This window comes from Siphateles boraxobius, unplaced genomic scaffold (genome assembly GCF_051911475.1).
Source record: "Siphateles boraxobius isolate OS27281-9 unplaced genomic scaffold, OSU_SipBor_1 25, whole genome shotgun sequence".
Classification (NCBI taxonomy): Eukaryota; Metazoa; Chordata; class Actinopteri; order Cypriniformes; family Leuciscidae; genus Siphateles; species Siphateles boraxobius.
The window spans coordinates 15184250-15199597 of NW_027508866.1; the positions used below are offsets into that span (position 1 = coordinate 15184250).

Genomic DNA, 15348 nt, shown 5'->3' on the forward strand with positions numbered 1-15348 from the left:
TTATTTTTACATGACTGGTAGAGAAGGATCACTCTGTAAGGCCTGCTGTATTTGGAGACTGGTTGTGGTGGTGGTGGTGGTGGGGGGGGGGGGGCAACAAGCAAGCAAAAGACACAAAGTGAAGATAGATTGAAAGAGCAGCTGGAAGGCCAGGACTCAGGAGTAGAGAAGACAGTGAAGATGAAGGGAATGAGGGGCAGAGGGAGGGCCCGTTGAATAACACCTGCTTCTCAGCTGTGTCAACTGAAGGATTCCCACAGAAGACAGACAGATATTTATGGAGTGGCTGAGGAAATTATACAGCAACCACAGTGCTATTGACACACATGTGATCCTCTGAGCTATTCCCATCTAAGCCCAACCAACCCAGTCATGGTGAAAACAAATATACAAAAAATGACCAATATATATATCGCTATTATATTATATTATATTATATTATGCATTATTTCCCAAACCTAATATATTTATATTGTTCAAAAATGATTGCTGTTACCCATAATGAACCTCAATATTGGGGGGGAATAAAGAAAAAATAAGCATTTTCTTTCCCCTGAAGTACATTTGTATTATTTTGCATTTGGAGGTTTAAACCAATATTTGAAAACATATTTTGGCCCGAAAAAAATATATATGTTGAAAATATAAAATATGTATAGGCCTATATATTATTTTATTTGTTTTAAATGTACTATTTTCAAAATGTAAATTATATTATGTAAATTGATCTAAACATATTCATTTCTTTTCAAACTAAATATATTTATATTGTTCAATTTTAATTTTATTATTTTAATTTTAAGATTTAAGGAAACATGCATTTTCTTTCCTATTGAAGTACATTTTGTGTTATATTTTGGCATTTGGAGGTTTAAACATATATAATATAAATAAATATATAAATATAAATATAAATATATATATATATATATATATATATATATATATATATATATATACATTTGTATGTATAGTTGTTGAAGTATGTTGAACATGTCTAATAAATAAACAAATAACTACATATTATTTTATTTATTTTAAATGAATTATATATTTACATATTTTAAATTCTATTATAAAATAGTTATTTGTTTTTTGTTTATGCTGTATGGGAAACTTGAACCCTCTGTAGATCAGAAAGCAACGCCGTTTAAAAAAACGCAAAGCACCTTTCTATCTAGAAATAGCGACTTTCATGTCAACAATTATGAAACATGTGAGCAATCTTTTAAAGCAATTCTCTATACGTCCAAAGGGTGGCAGCAGCACTGCTCCTTACTGAAACTTAGTTATAAGTGAAAACAGATGAGGCACGTGGCAAAAAGCCACATGTAATGCATCTAAATCAGATTTTGCTCTCAAAAATCTTTTAGAGCTAAATGAACATCATAGAGTCGTAGTGTAACCTAAACCACAAACTTATATGAACAGTGAAATCTTATATTAAAATAACCCTGATCTGACCCTGATCAAAACACGGGTTATGTTGATATGGCTTGATGCTTAATTGCATATAAGAGAATGTAATATTGTAAATAGATACACTATCCTGATCTACTTTATTACAGATTAAGCAGTGTGGATTCTCTAATCCTCTAATGACAGGCATCTAAATACTTGGATGCATTTGTGAATTGTAGCTGTTTTGATTTCAGCTATTGTAAATCAGAATAACACTTACCTGGAGTTCCAGGAATCCTTTTATCTCACATCTGCTGATAATTTCACAAAATAGTTGAACATCTCTTTGAACATTGTTTAACGGTTTCAAAATATGTTCTCTCTGAACACTAAATCTACATAATGTGGAGGAAAACAATGGAGAAGACAACTTTAGGAGCTTTGAGAGCATTCAGTGTTTATGTGCAACATCATCTGCAGGTTGAGTCCAGAGGAAAGCCCCACAGACTGGCAAATGCACAGCAGGTGCATTAGGGTTTGACCTTGATACGGTTCACCGTGTGTGTGTGTGTGTGTGTGTGTGTGTGTGTGTGTGTGTGTGTGTGTGTGTGTGTGTGTGTGTGTGTGTGTGTGTGTGTGTGTGTGTGTGTGTGTGTGTGTGTGTGTGTGTGTGTGTGAGAGAGAGAGAGTGTGTGTCCGCAGGGCTGTGCATGCGTGTGTCCTCCCAACATCTGTCAAAAGCATTATATTTCATTATCTAGTCTTTCACAACAACTGCTCTACCTGCATAAAACACAACACTCCTACACTGATACTTTATTAAAATGCATTCTTTTTTAGAAAACATGAAAAATGTTTCTAATCAAATGTTTCATCCGTTTAGTAAGCCAAGAGAGAATAGCATATTTCTGATTTCGGAATATGTAAACACCTAACTTCATATATAAAGTTAAATATATGTAGTCCTTGTACTAAAATATGTGTTTGGTTTCCTAAAATTAATAACCACAGAAATTTCAAGGGACTTAAATGAGGAAAATTAATTAAATGTATAATTTAATTTCAATAAATAATTCAAATATATTACATTTTAATATATTAAATAGATAATAAATAATATTATTTTTAATAAATAATAACGCTGGTGTCTGATTATGTGACCAGCTAACACCATTTTAAAGTTAAAATCAACATGCCTTGTATAGAAATATGATTTTGATTTCCATGTAAATGATTAATATTATTATTAATACAAATTTCCAGGTACTTCAATGAGTAAAATAAAATAAATGTAAAATACAGAATTAATTTAATATAATAATATACTTTTATTTGTATGAAAATAAATTAAGGAAAATACTTTTTTTTTTGTATAAATTAACATTTATTTTCTACATATTTTCAACATGTTTTCTATATATATTTCACACACACACACACACACACACACACACACACACACACACACACACACACACACACACACACACACACGTACACTATAGTATGGATTGCACCTGATCTCATTTTTGTTTATCCATCTCATATTTCATTTCAGCCTTCATTCTCTTGATTTCAGGGCAGTTAATCCTTCTGAGTCAATGTTGTTGCTCAAACCGCTGGGTTAAAACAACAGTTCCCCAAAATATACAGACGTACTCTGTAGAATAGCATGTTTGCTAAGGCACCTGGCAGCCGCGCAGCTCTTGCAAAACTTGACGATAATGCAACCCAACATTCCAGCATCAGAAAAAACACACACACAAAAAAACGCTCCTCGCAAGACAAGAAATGTTCCTTTTTTTCTCAGCGTATTTGTGTATGTTTATTTGCCATGGAGCCCTAAGGTCAATGATGTTGTAGCAAATTAGAGGTGAGTGACAGCTGGCTAGCATGGCTGACAGATTTGAGGAATTCGGGCAGTCTGTGAGGACGGCCCTGCCTGAATGTTAAACACTTTTTCCACAAAGCTCAAAGGAACAGTTCTACCTATTAGCAATTCAAACGCACACGCATTCTTTTTCCTCTCGCTACTTACAGAAATGGTTCGTTCTGGATTCAGAGTTGTTTTAGGCAGTGCTAAAATCACTTTTGCAGGCAGATTGGATTAATTAGGTGTTGAAAGTACAAAATGCGACGATAATATTCTCCAAAACATGCATGCAAATGAAAGTGCGTCTACATGCGTATGTGTCTATGTGGTTACAAGAGGCCTGTGGTCGGCAGACTAAAGCGAATCCATCTCCACTATGCAGAAAGGAGGTAGAGAATGTCCATTTACGTACGTGCAAGTTCGGTGGCTGCGGTCATGTGCTTTCGCCAGCGCACAGAGAGAGGAGACCTGTGGTTTTTACCCAGCCGGATCACACCAGAGGAGGGGAAAAGAGAGGGAAGGAGGGAAGGGGAGAGGAGTGATGACAGCTCATGATGTTATACATTGCAAATGCGAGCGGGGAAGTGGCCGAGTACGGGTTAATAAGCCGTAGAGTGAGGAAAGAGTCCAGAGATGATAATGCAGCGCATGTAAGGACATGGAGAAGCTAAAAACAGGCTTGTGAAAGCAGCGAAAACACGCGAGGTATTTGGAAGGCGTTTTAGGGGCGCAATCGCTAGCATGATGACATCCATCACAGCTGAGTTTCAAAAGAAAAACGATTTGGCATCGAGTGCAAGCCAAACAGCGTGTTTCTGTTACCTACAGTGACCTTCTTTCCTTCTGTCATTCCACAATCCTCCTTTCCCTCCATTATTCAGCTCCTCGCTTCCTTTTTCCATTGCTCTGTCCCTTTCTTTTCACACTTCACTCCCTTTTACACCTTCTTCTCCCTTCGGTTTTGCCGCCGCTTCCCCTTCCTCCCTGGCCCTGCTAATCTATTCCAGAAGAAAAGGCTACCATGGAGAACGCATAACAAGTGCTCATACTTCAGCACGGGCCAAGAGAGAAATAACACAGGGAAGGAAAAATGGGAGTGGGGTACAGACAGGCAGAAAAAGGAGAGAAAGTGTTTATTCAAACTCAAAGCTGATTCCTTTGTTGTGGTAAGGTCCTGTCTTATATTAGAAGTCTGAACTCCCTTCAAAGTCTGGAAAGATGGAAGATGAGCCAAAAGGAAGAGAAAGAACGAGACAGAGGGAGACGAACAGGAGAAGGAAAACTCCTATTTTGTCTGAAACTGGTAGAATTGGACATGAGAAATGAGTGGAGGATGAAAAAAAGAAGAGTTTGGGAGTTCATTGAGAGAATAGATGAACTATGCTTGGTTCTGGACTGCGCACACATTCAAACCATTCAGAGCCTTTGAATTCAAATATTGATATTCATAAGCACTATGGTATCTGAGAAATCAACATGTTGACGTCCACAAAAATTAATTTCCCTCCTTTCCTAAAAAAATCAAAAACAAATCTGGGTTGAAACAATAACTTTTTTATGAGCTTTCATATTATTTGAATGAAAATGTACAATTTGTCCAAAAAAAAAAGTATTCATGAAGGTCCACCCCTTATGTGTATCATCAGTTGGGTGTAGTAGATTGTATGAATGAGATTGTACTAATTCATACGAATTTGCCAAAATTTAAAATAGTTATGAATTGCCATGAGAGTGTGGGCTAATTCATAAATGTTAAACTACTCACTGTTTCAATAGTATAGTCACCATTTGTGTGTTAATATAATAATATTAATACAATATTTAAATGGATAGGTCACTCAAAAATGAACATTCTGTCATCATTTACTCACCTTCAAGTTGTTCCAAAACCTGTATGAGTTTTATTCACAGAAGATATTTTAAAGAATATTGGTAAACAGACAGTTGATGGCAGTCATTGACTTCCATTGTATTTATTTTTCCTACTTTGGAAGTCAATGGCTACCGTCACCTGTCTGGTTACCAACATTCTTCAAAATATGTTAGGCAGAAGAAAGAAACTCATACAGGTTTGGAGGTGAGTAAATGATGGAAAATTTTTCATCTTTTGGGTGAAGTTAACTATCATTTTAAACTGTTCTTTGTAAAGTAAGTTATATATGCCTCTTTAGTTTTACAACTTTATAGCAATGACAATGCAACACCATAAACCACAAACCTTAAAACAAAAATGATTAAATAATTAGCTTTAAAGATCAAATAATGCACAATATTTAAAGAAAAAAAAAAACATCAATTGTATGTGCCTCTGAAAATAACTAAATAAGGCATATTTTTGAAGGATTTAGAACACTGTAACCTCAAATTTTCTTCAAAACAACAACAGATGAGTTATTTTGTGTGTGCGTCTGTGTGGCAATCAACAAAAATGTTCCTTTAAGAAAACCAAAACAGATTATTCTGAAATTCAAAGAACTCTGAGAGAAAGTGCATTTGATACCTTTCACATGAAGATCTCTGGACTTCATCTAAAAATTCAATCTGGGTGGAGGGCCTGAAGTCCAGACACTGAAAGACAAAGAGCAGAGAAATGCTGGAACAAAAGGGTTATACAATCACAAGTTCACAACGGTGAGTGTGATCCAGTCAACCAGGCTTCCTAATTCAGTCTAATATGGCTGTTCACACACCCGGGTGTGTATATGTTGAATATCAGGTCATTATGACCTGCTAATTGTTCAGTGGAGCTAAAATATCAAATCATTTCACTAATCAAAAATGTTTGTTTTCTCTGGAAATTATGGGATTTTTAAAGTGAGAGGAAATTGGTTATTGTATTTTGGAAATGTGACACGGCTCATTTAGGATGTTCAAAAAACTCCAAGCGGCCCATGATCTCTCTAGTTACCCGCTAATTTACATCTCTCTCCTTCGCTTGCACACGTCTGCTCCTCACGGATAGGGGCACAGGGGTGCTGGGGCGAGAAAAGGGGGGTTGAGGAACATGCAGCGCTGGTGCTTGTTGGCTGACCCTGGTGTCTGCGGTTCTGTCGTGGTCAGAGGAGGGGGGTGGGGGGGTCTGTGTTTCTGAAATCCCTGTGAAATGTTAATTTTGGAACGACTTGTTGCTTACATACCTCTCTCACACCCTCTCTTCTATTTTGAAGTGTTCAAATATGGCCTAATATTGCTCTGTAGGCTACTCCTTTTCGGCTGTACAGAAATCACATTTGTTAAGGATGCAAGTAAGTGTTTGTTTAGGTTTAGCTGCATTTGCCCCAACATTGTTTCTGGAATCTATAATTACTGACACCTGTTGGTGTGGATGCATGAGGTTTGTTTGGTAACGGCTGTTGCTTGTTTGTGTTTTTTTTTTTATCGTTACGTTCTTGCTCACTTATTTTCTCTCTATTTTACACTACACATGTCTATATAGTGGACATTAGATTTAATCACAACAGATTTTCATGATTGTATTTGCGGGCAATAGCCTAGAGTTGGTTTGTGCAGCATGACACGGCAATGTGATGTCAACATGGCCGCGACCATGAGGGGGCGCCCCGCTCCATGTATAATAAAAAAAAAAAAATTTCCCACATGACTGATAGGACTGGAGACTCTTTCACACATGATATTTCTCAAAACAAATTTAATTTCGTTTGATTAGCAAATAAATGACTGAATGCACATTTAAACGGGACGTCCATACTTTCACAAACATTTTCCGTTTAAGATTACTCTTAAAAGGTCATTTGGTTTATGTAAGCAGTTTTAGAGTTCTGAAAGTGTTCAGTTAGGTTATTACTGGACGGTCAAACCGCTTCTCTTGCATCGCCCCACCTTGGTGATGATAAGTGAGCTAGAAACATCGTCCCATCACCATCCCTGCCCCTGCGCGCCGCGCACCCCGCCCATCTCCGTTCCACTTCAGCTGCGCTTCCTTCTCATTCAGCAAACGCACTGTCCTGTGGCGAGAGAGGGGTCCTTTCCACCCCACAGCCAAACAAAAGAAGCCTGGAAAAGGAGAAAATCTAGCAAAGACTTCTTAAAGGGCAGGAGGACCCCTGAATTCTGCGTTTTTGTGTGAAGACAGCAGCGTTCTTAAGGATACTGCAAGAAGGAACACTAAGAAGCTTTTTAATATCCATCTATTGTAAGTGTGTCATGTGGAGTGTGGGGTCACACAGGAGGATGACCTGGTTTTCACCTGTCGTTCTCCAGTGTCCATCTGTACAGGTTTGCTCGCGAGAAGACTCTCTTTGAACAACCCACCAACGCGCGCTCAGATGCTCACCTGGGTCTGTGTCCGGTTTTGGCTCCAGTTTTTAAAACCATCGCCTCAAAGATCTCACTGTCCGGGGTGATTGAAGCGCTGGAGCGATGCAGTCCACCCTGTCCGCTGCTGTCCTGCTGTAAGTTTCACGTGTAAGATCATTTATTAGCCTATGAGTTGAAGGCTTTTTCTGGTTATCTTCATCTACTGATAGGTCCAGCCAGAGCATTTGTGTTACTCATCTCTGGCTCAGACGACATAGACTCAGCAGTTACTGTGTTCTCATAATAACACATCCCACCCAGTCTCCTCAGATAACAGCAAAGATGATGATGATGATGATGATGATGATACTTTCTATGTCTGAATCCTGCTTTCCCTGTTCTATAAAAGTCATGTGTCAGTCAGTTACAAATAAGGATGTCTTAAATTAATATATAACAAATGGAGAATTAATTATTGTACAACTTGCTACAAAATACTAACATTTTACATATATTATTTTTAAAGTAAAAAATAAATTAAAAAATAGTTATGAATATCACAAATATTGCTTACTACATTTGACCTGGAAAAAAAATGTCTTAAAATGTCAAAATAGATTTTTTTTAAAATGTAAAACAAATGTTAATCGTGGCACAGCATAAAGGGGTCTCTTCTGTTTTATGTTTTTCTTGACACATTGCAAAAAAATGTCTTCCTGCATGTCACAACAGTGACTTTAATTAAGTGGCCAATTTTCTTTTCAATATTTCAATAACAATTTAAAATAATTACTTTGGTATAAGATGATTTTTTTTAAAAGCAGCAAAATTCAAGTAAAAATACTTCAAAAAAATTTTCAAGTATTTCAGCTTTTTAAATCTCCAGTTACACCACTTAGACATTTACTGTAGGCGCCTATTTTCCATCATAGATTAGGTGTATTCAAGCCATTGCATATATGATTAGCTGTTATTTATTTTGCAATGCTCATATACTGTAAAAATGATTGCTGTGATTATATATCACAACTTAAAATTCAACATTAGAATAAGAAATAATGTGTTGTTTCAACTTAAAAAAATGTGTTTGTGCTTAACTTAAAATATTAAGTTTAGTTAACTTTAGTTAAGTTGGATATCTAAGTTATCTCAACAAATTTTTAGTTGTTATAACTAATTGCAGATTTTTTTGTATGTTTTTTGTTTACAGTGTAATAGATCCACACAAAAGTATCACATTTACCCATATATTCAAATCAGTAATAACACTTTGTTGAATAAGTGTTCATAAAATAGGAGAGACCTGAATTGGTTGGATCAGGGTTCATTGATGGGTCAATGAATTGATGTCACAAAATTGTGACCTTTGAGTGTTTAATCTACATTATAGATTACAAATTGTGAAGGTGAGGTCTTTTTAATGTCAACACAAAAAGCCTTTAACCCCATTCAGCTAAAACAAGGATTTAAAATAATTAGAGGAAGATAAAATATATGAATGTTGGCTAATAAAGATTGGAAGCAATTATATAGTATAAAATTTGAAGGCCTGTGATACATTATGATGCCTGGCTGACATCATTTAAGAAAAGAGAGGGAGTGAGCTTGGTTGGCATATGTACAAAGTATTATTAACAATTCATAGCAGACCTGAACATTGATCTTTAAATACACGCAGACACTCACATGTGGTGTTAGTTTGGGTTAAAATAAACATTTTTTACTTGTTGCCTCCCTCTTAAAACTGTAGTTTTTTAACACTGTGCTAACCAACCCTACAATAAAGTCATAGATTTATAAAAAGGGGGAAATATTTTGTTATACTAAATGTATAGATTATTTTTTACCTCAGGACTTAACCCTATAGATGCAAATGAAAGCTTATCTTAATGTTTGATTCACCAGAAATATTCAACAAAGAATGAAAAGTGTGCTAACCAAACTTATTCTCCCCTAAATAGGTTAGAAAAGCAACTCAAATGAATGCAAATGTCACACAATCACATGTGTCTTTTCTATTTCTCTTCGGCCAGATGCTTCCAGGTCGTGTTACTGTTCTACAGCCCATTACAGGTGCGTATAGTCTGCAATGTGTTACCGATAATAAAACCATATATCAATTGATAGTTCTTAAATCAATAAAAGTGATTTGTGGCCGACTCCTGTGTTTGTGCAGGTGTTAGCAGTGGAAAATGTTAACTTTGGAGTTCACGTAGAGAATCAGACAGGGGTGCGGGATGGCCTGAGCCGGAAGCACAATCGGGTTTACCAACTATACAGCCGGACCAGCGGGAAACACATCCAGGTGCTCGGCAAGAAAATCACTGCCATGGGAGAGGATGGGGACAAATATGGTAAGAAACAATCTGAATGTGTCAGCCTGTACATTTAGGAAGACATTAGATTAACACTCCTTAAATAACTGACACATTTTATTTTTAAATTATACATACACACGCACACACACGCACACACATACATATACAGTATATATATATATATATATATATATATATATATATATATATACAGACACACACACATATATATATATATATATATATATATATATACACACACACACATATATGCCTGTGTGTGATGCATATTATAATTATAATGTACATAATTAAATATATTTAATAATATTCTGAATTTATATAAAATGTTATTTATTTTTCTGTATATACTACTGTTCAAAAGTTTTAGATTGGTAAGATTTGTTTATGCTTTTAAAAGAAGTCTCTTCTGCTCACCAAGGCTGCATTCATTTGATCCAAAATACAGCAAAAACAGAATTATTGTGAAATATTTTTTACAATTTAAAGTGACTGTTTTCTATGTGAATATATTTTAAGATTTATTCCTAAGATCAAAGCTGAATTTTCAGCATCATTACTCCAGTCTTCAATCTCACATGAATCTTCAGAATTCATTCTGTAATATGATTTGCTGCTCAAGAAACATTTATTATTAAAAATTTAAACACAGTTGTGCTGCTTAATATTCCTTAAAGGATTCTTTGATGAAGTTCATTATCAATGTTGAAATGAAATGTTCAAAAGAACAGCATTTATCTGAAATAGAAAGCTTTTGCAACATTATACACTACAGTTCACAAGTTGAGTCAGTACGATTTTTTTTGTTTGGAAAGAAATTAATACTTTTATTCAGCAAGGATGCATTAAATTGATCAAAAGTGACAGTAAAGACACTTATAATGTTACAAAAATTATATTCCAGATAAATGCTGTTCTTTTGAACTCTATTCATCAACTGTTTTCTTGAGCAGCAAATCCACATATTAGACTTCTGAAGGATCATGTGACACTGAAGACTGGAGTAATGATACTGAAAATTCAGCTTTGCATCACAGGAATAAATTACATTTAAAAATAACTACAAATAGAAAACACATTTTAAAATTGTAAAAATATTTCACAATATTATTTTTGCTGTATTTTGGATCAAATAAATGCAGCCTTGGTCAGCAGAAGAGACTTTTAAAAACATTTTTAAAAAATCATACGAATTTAATAAACATGAATAAATGTATATTGAATAAATCTATAAACATAGTAAATGTTATACCATTATATCCACAACAATTAACACCTTTGTACTCGACCTGACAAAAAAAAATTCTCTGCCAGTTACAGCTGCCTTGCTAAACTCAGTTTTTAAGACAATACATCTATTGCTTGTAAATATAATTTACGTCTTGTTTATATTCCTGTCCGTCTGTCTTTTGTGTTTCTTCACAAGCCCAGCTCGTGGTGGAGGCCGACACCTTTGGTAGTCAAGTGAGGATACGAGGGAAAGAGACCAACTACTACTTGTGCATGAACCGTAAGGGGAAGCTTGTGGGGAAGGCAAGTCACTGAAAAATTACTGTACTTAATATTCTATCACCTAAATCCTATAAATCATTCCCATTCTGAAAAGGGTTCAGACTGAGTGATTTGAAACATTAACCAGAAGTAACTTATCAATGTGAAAGCCCAATGTGAAATCTGTTGTTGAAAAAGAAACAAGATAATTTCACAATGATTCCAGTGAGATTTTTCTTCCATTTCAGAAAGACAGCAGCGTAAACGGAGGCTGCGCTTTCATCGAGATAATGCTTGAGAATAACTACACTGCTTGGATGTCGGCGCGCTATGTGGGCTGGTACGTGGGCTTCACCAAAAAGGGCCGACCGCGCAGGGGCCCGAACACGTTACCCAACCAGCGAGACGTGCATTTCATGAAACGCTTCCCTCCAGGAGAGCAGCCCGACCTGCAGCCCTGCAGCTTTACAACGGTCAGCAAGAGAAGCAAGAGAGTCCAGCAGACCTCCACCGTTCCTCCACCACTCCCATAATACAACAAACACTTGTGCGCAAAGATCCCTTCTTAAAGAGGATCTAGAGACGCTCTTCTTTGAAACGCAAGTAGGTTAGACTTTTGGGCCGACCTCTTCACAGTCTCAGTCAAACGGGGTTTCTTAAACACTGTGTAATCATGCAAACATAACCAAAGACTTCTGGGCAAGTGTCCAGTCTCTAAACCCTGTCAATAAGGGGACCAAGCACTTCAGAGGCCAAAGAATTCCCCTCTAATGTCCTGTGCCACAGATTTGTCCCACCATGAAAGAGCAAAGCACTCTACTTGCGTGAAGTTGTACGGCTGGAAAACCGACAAGTGCACTTCATGATACGCATCAGCTGAGACTTGCCGACTTGGATGGTCATGACCAAAAGGACAGTTAAAGGACCTGCTGTGTACTCATCAAAATGTCAGCTTTGGGCCTGTAAGAGTTACGAGACTGTAACCAAGAACCAAAGTCTATCACAGTCAGGAAAAACTTGTTAGAGCCTCCTTTGGTTTCGCCTCAGATACCTTGCCTTTCACGTTTTACCAGGAGCATAGAGGGTCGTGCATCAGCGTTGAAGGAACCAGCAACCAACGAAATAAAGTGTAATTTAAAGAAAGCGAAATACACTTCCATTCAAAAGTTTGGGGTCAAGTTTGAGCGGCCATTCACACAACGCAGTTTTCAACTAAAAACATTTAGTGTTTTGGCCGTTCATTTACACGGCAACGGCATTCTGAAAACGCTAACTTTTGAAAACGATACCATTATAGTCTGTGTCAACTACAAAGTAGAGTAAAAACTGACGTCATGCACATTACGTGTTTAGTCTGCAGATCTTATTCAGAGCAGCGGCATTATATGTATGAAAGCGAGGCTGTGAGGGATAGAGTTAACATATTTTCAATGGCATCCGCTGTAAAAAGCTCCTAGATCACATTTAATTTTCTACAGCTCATATTGTCTGGGATTTTGCGTCTACTGAAGTTTGACAGAGGTATTTTTGCAGTGTTTCATCAGCAGAACAATCCAAAACGGATTAAATAACAGTAGAACCCACTGAAGAGATGCATGTCTATCCCTCACAGCCTCGCTTTCATCAATAATCCAAGCTGCTGTGAAGAAGGTATATTAACACCTAGTGTTTCTTTACACATTAACATCGATTCGCCAACTACTGGGCTGGCATAAATACAGCGTTTTTAGTCGTTTTCGCGGGTCCGTGTGAATGGGGATTGTTTTGACAATATTGTCGTCTGTGCACGAAAAGCAAAAAGAAAAAACGTTTCTGTTTTTAGTACATCGTTGTCGTTTAAACACACCTTGAAAGAAAACTAAATATAAATAAAAACTGTCATTCTGTTATAATGTAAGATATTACAAAATATTAAAATACTTTTCACAACTCAGAATAACCACTTACTATTTTAAAATGTAATGTAATCAAGCAAAGCTGACTTTTCAGCATCATTACTCCAGTCTTCAGTGTCACGATCCTTCAGAAATCATTCTAATATGCAAGAAAAATGTTAAACACAGCTGTGCTGCTTGATAATTTTTTTAGAAAACTGTGAATTTTTTTTTTCAGGATTCTTAGATGAAGTTCAAAAGAACAGCTTTTTATTTGAAATAGAAATATTTTGTTATATTAAAAATGTTATCGTCACGTTTGATCACTTCAATGCTTAATGGCTAAATGAAAGTTTAATATACAGTATATGTACATATATATACACAGGTGCATTTGATATAATTAGAATATCATCAAAAAGTTGATTTATTTCAGTAATTCCATTCAAAATGTGAAATTTGGATATTATATTAATTCATTACACACAAACTGATATATTTCAAATGTTTATTTCATTTAATGGTGATGATTAAAACTGACAACTAATGAAAATCCCAAATTCAGTATCTCCGAAAATTAGAATATTACTTAATACCAATACAAAAAAAAGTATTTTTAGAAATGTTGGCCAACTGAAAAGTATGAAGATGAAAAGTATGAGCATGTACAGCACTCAATACTTAGTTGGGGCTCCTTTTGCCTGAATTACTGCAGCAATGCGGCGTGGCATGGAGTCGATCAGTCTGTGGCACTGCTCAGGTGTTATGATAGCCCAGTTGCTCTGATAGTGGCCTTCAGCTCTTCTGCATTGTTGGGTCTGGCATATCACATCTTCCTCTTCACAATACTCCACAGATTTTCTATAGGGTTAAGGTCAGCGAGTTTGCTAGCCAATTAATAACAGGGATACCATGGTCCTTAAACCAGGTACTGGTAGCTTTGGCACTGTGTGCAGATGCCAAGTCCTGTTGGAAAATGAAATCTGCATCTCCATAAAGTTGGTCAGCAGCAGGAAGCTAGCCTAGAAATCTAGACGCACCCTAGCGGCAGCAAAAAATATTTTGCAGCCAGTGTGGCCTAGCAACTCTCCGTTGGCATTCAAGCTGGAAAAAACAAACTCTGGTCAGGCCAATCACATTGTGTGTAGAGTTGGTGGGCGGGCTTAACATAATGACGGCAGAGTTGTGACGGTTCCGCGTGATTTCCATAGGTGATCTGTTACTTGAAAACAAAGATACTGCTGGCGAACAGCGGTCTTTCGAATCGGCTTTGGCCGCGACTCTGGATGACTTGGAGTTAAGAGAACGTCACATAAGTCATTCTTAAAAAAAGGAAGATGTGTTCGGAGTTTTGACGACCGGATACGGCAAAAGTTTAATATTAGGCCTATCAACTAGCGCCGCTGGTGGGAAAACGCATGGGACTCACTCAGCCACAGCCGTCCGTTGCTCTGGTATGTTGTGGCGCTGTCCTATTGCGTGCAGAGGGAATTTGAAAGACAACCGTTTATCCCGCCCCTCGGATTGAGGTATGCATATTATGAGTTCCCAGACCTAACATCTTGATAGGTCTGGCTTGCCAGGCAAGCAGGAAGCATAAAGTGCTCTATAACTTCCTAGTAGATGGCTGCGTTGACCTTGGACCTCAGAAAACACAGTGAACCAACACAAGTAGATGACATGGCACCCCAAACCATCACTGACTGTGGAAACTTTACACTGGACTTCAAGCAACGTGGATTCTGTGCCTCTCCTCTCTTCCTCCAGACTCTGGGTTCTTGATTTTCAAAGGAAATGCAAAATTTACTTTCATCAGAGAACATAACTTTGGACCACTCAGCAGCAGTCCAGTCCTTTTGTCTTTAGCCCAGGCGAGACGCTTCTGACGCTGTGTCTTGTTCAAGAGTGGCTTGACACAAGGAATGCGACAGCTGAAACCCATGTCTTGCACACGTCTGTAGGTGGTGGCTCTTGAAGAACTGACTCCAGCTGCAGTCCACTCTTTGTGAATCTCCCCCACATTTTTGAATGAGTTTTGTTTCACAATCCTATCCATGGTGCGGTTATCCCTATTGCTTGTACACTTTTTTTCCACCACATATTTTCCTTCCCT

General features: G+C 37.0%; 1 protein-coding gene across 1 annotated transcript; it reads left to right on the forward strand.

The window, feature by feature from the left end:
• The first annotated feature begins 7226 nt into the window (after positions 1-7226).
• fgf18b (fibroblast growth factor 18b) lies at positions 7227-13198 on the forward strand. The gene is made up of 5 exons (XM_077242832.1): positions 7227-7686; positions 9565-9604; positions 9708-9885; positions 11297-11407; positions 11614-13198. The coding sequence occupies exons 1-5, from the start codon at positions 7655-7657 to the stop codon at positions 11892-11894; spliced, it is 642 nt and encodes a 213-aa protein (XP_077098947.1). The 5' UTR covers positions 7227-7654; the 3' UTR covers positions 11895-13198.
• Positions 13199-15348: the final 2150 nt, after the last annotated feature.

What these genes read in the sequence shown, in the direction of transcription:
- fgf18b (XM_077242832.1), top strand. Translation starts at nt 7,655, where the DNA reads ATGCAGTCCACCCTGTCCGCTGCTGTCCTGCT. An exon ending in AGAGGATGGGGACAAATATG is followed by an intron (nt 9,886 to 11,296) that starts GTAAGAAACAAT and finishes TTTCTTCACAAG; the next exon opens with CCCAGCTCGTGGTGGAGGCC. An exon ending in GAAGCTTGTGGGGAAGGCAA is followed by an intron (nt 11,408 to 11,613) that starts GTCACTGAAAAA and finishes CATTTCAGAAAG; the next exon opens with ACAGCAGCGTAAACGGAGGC.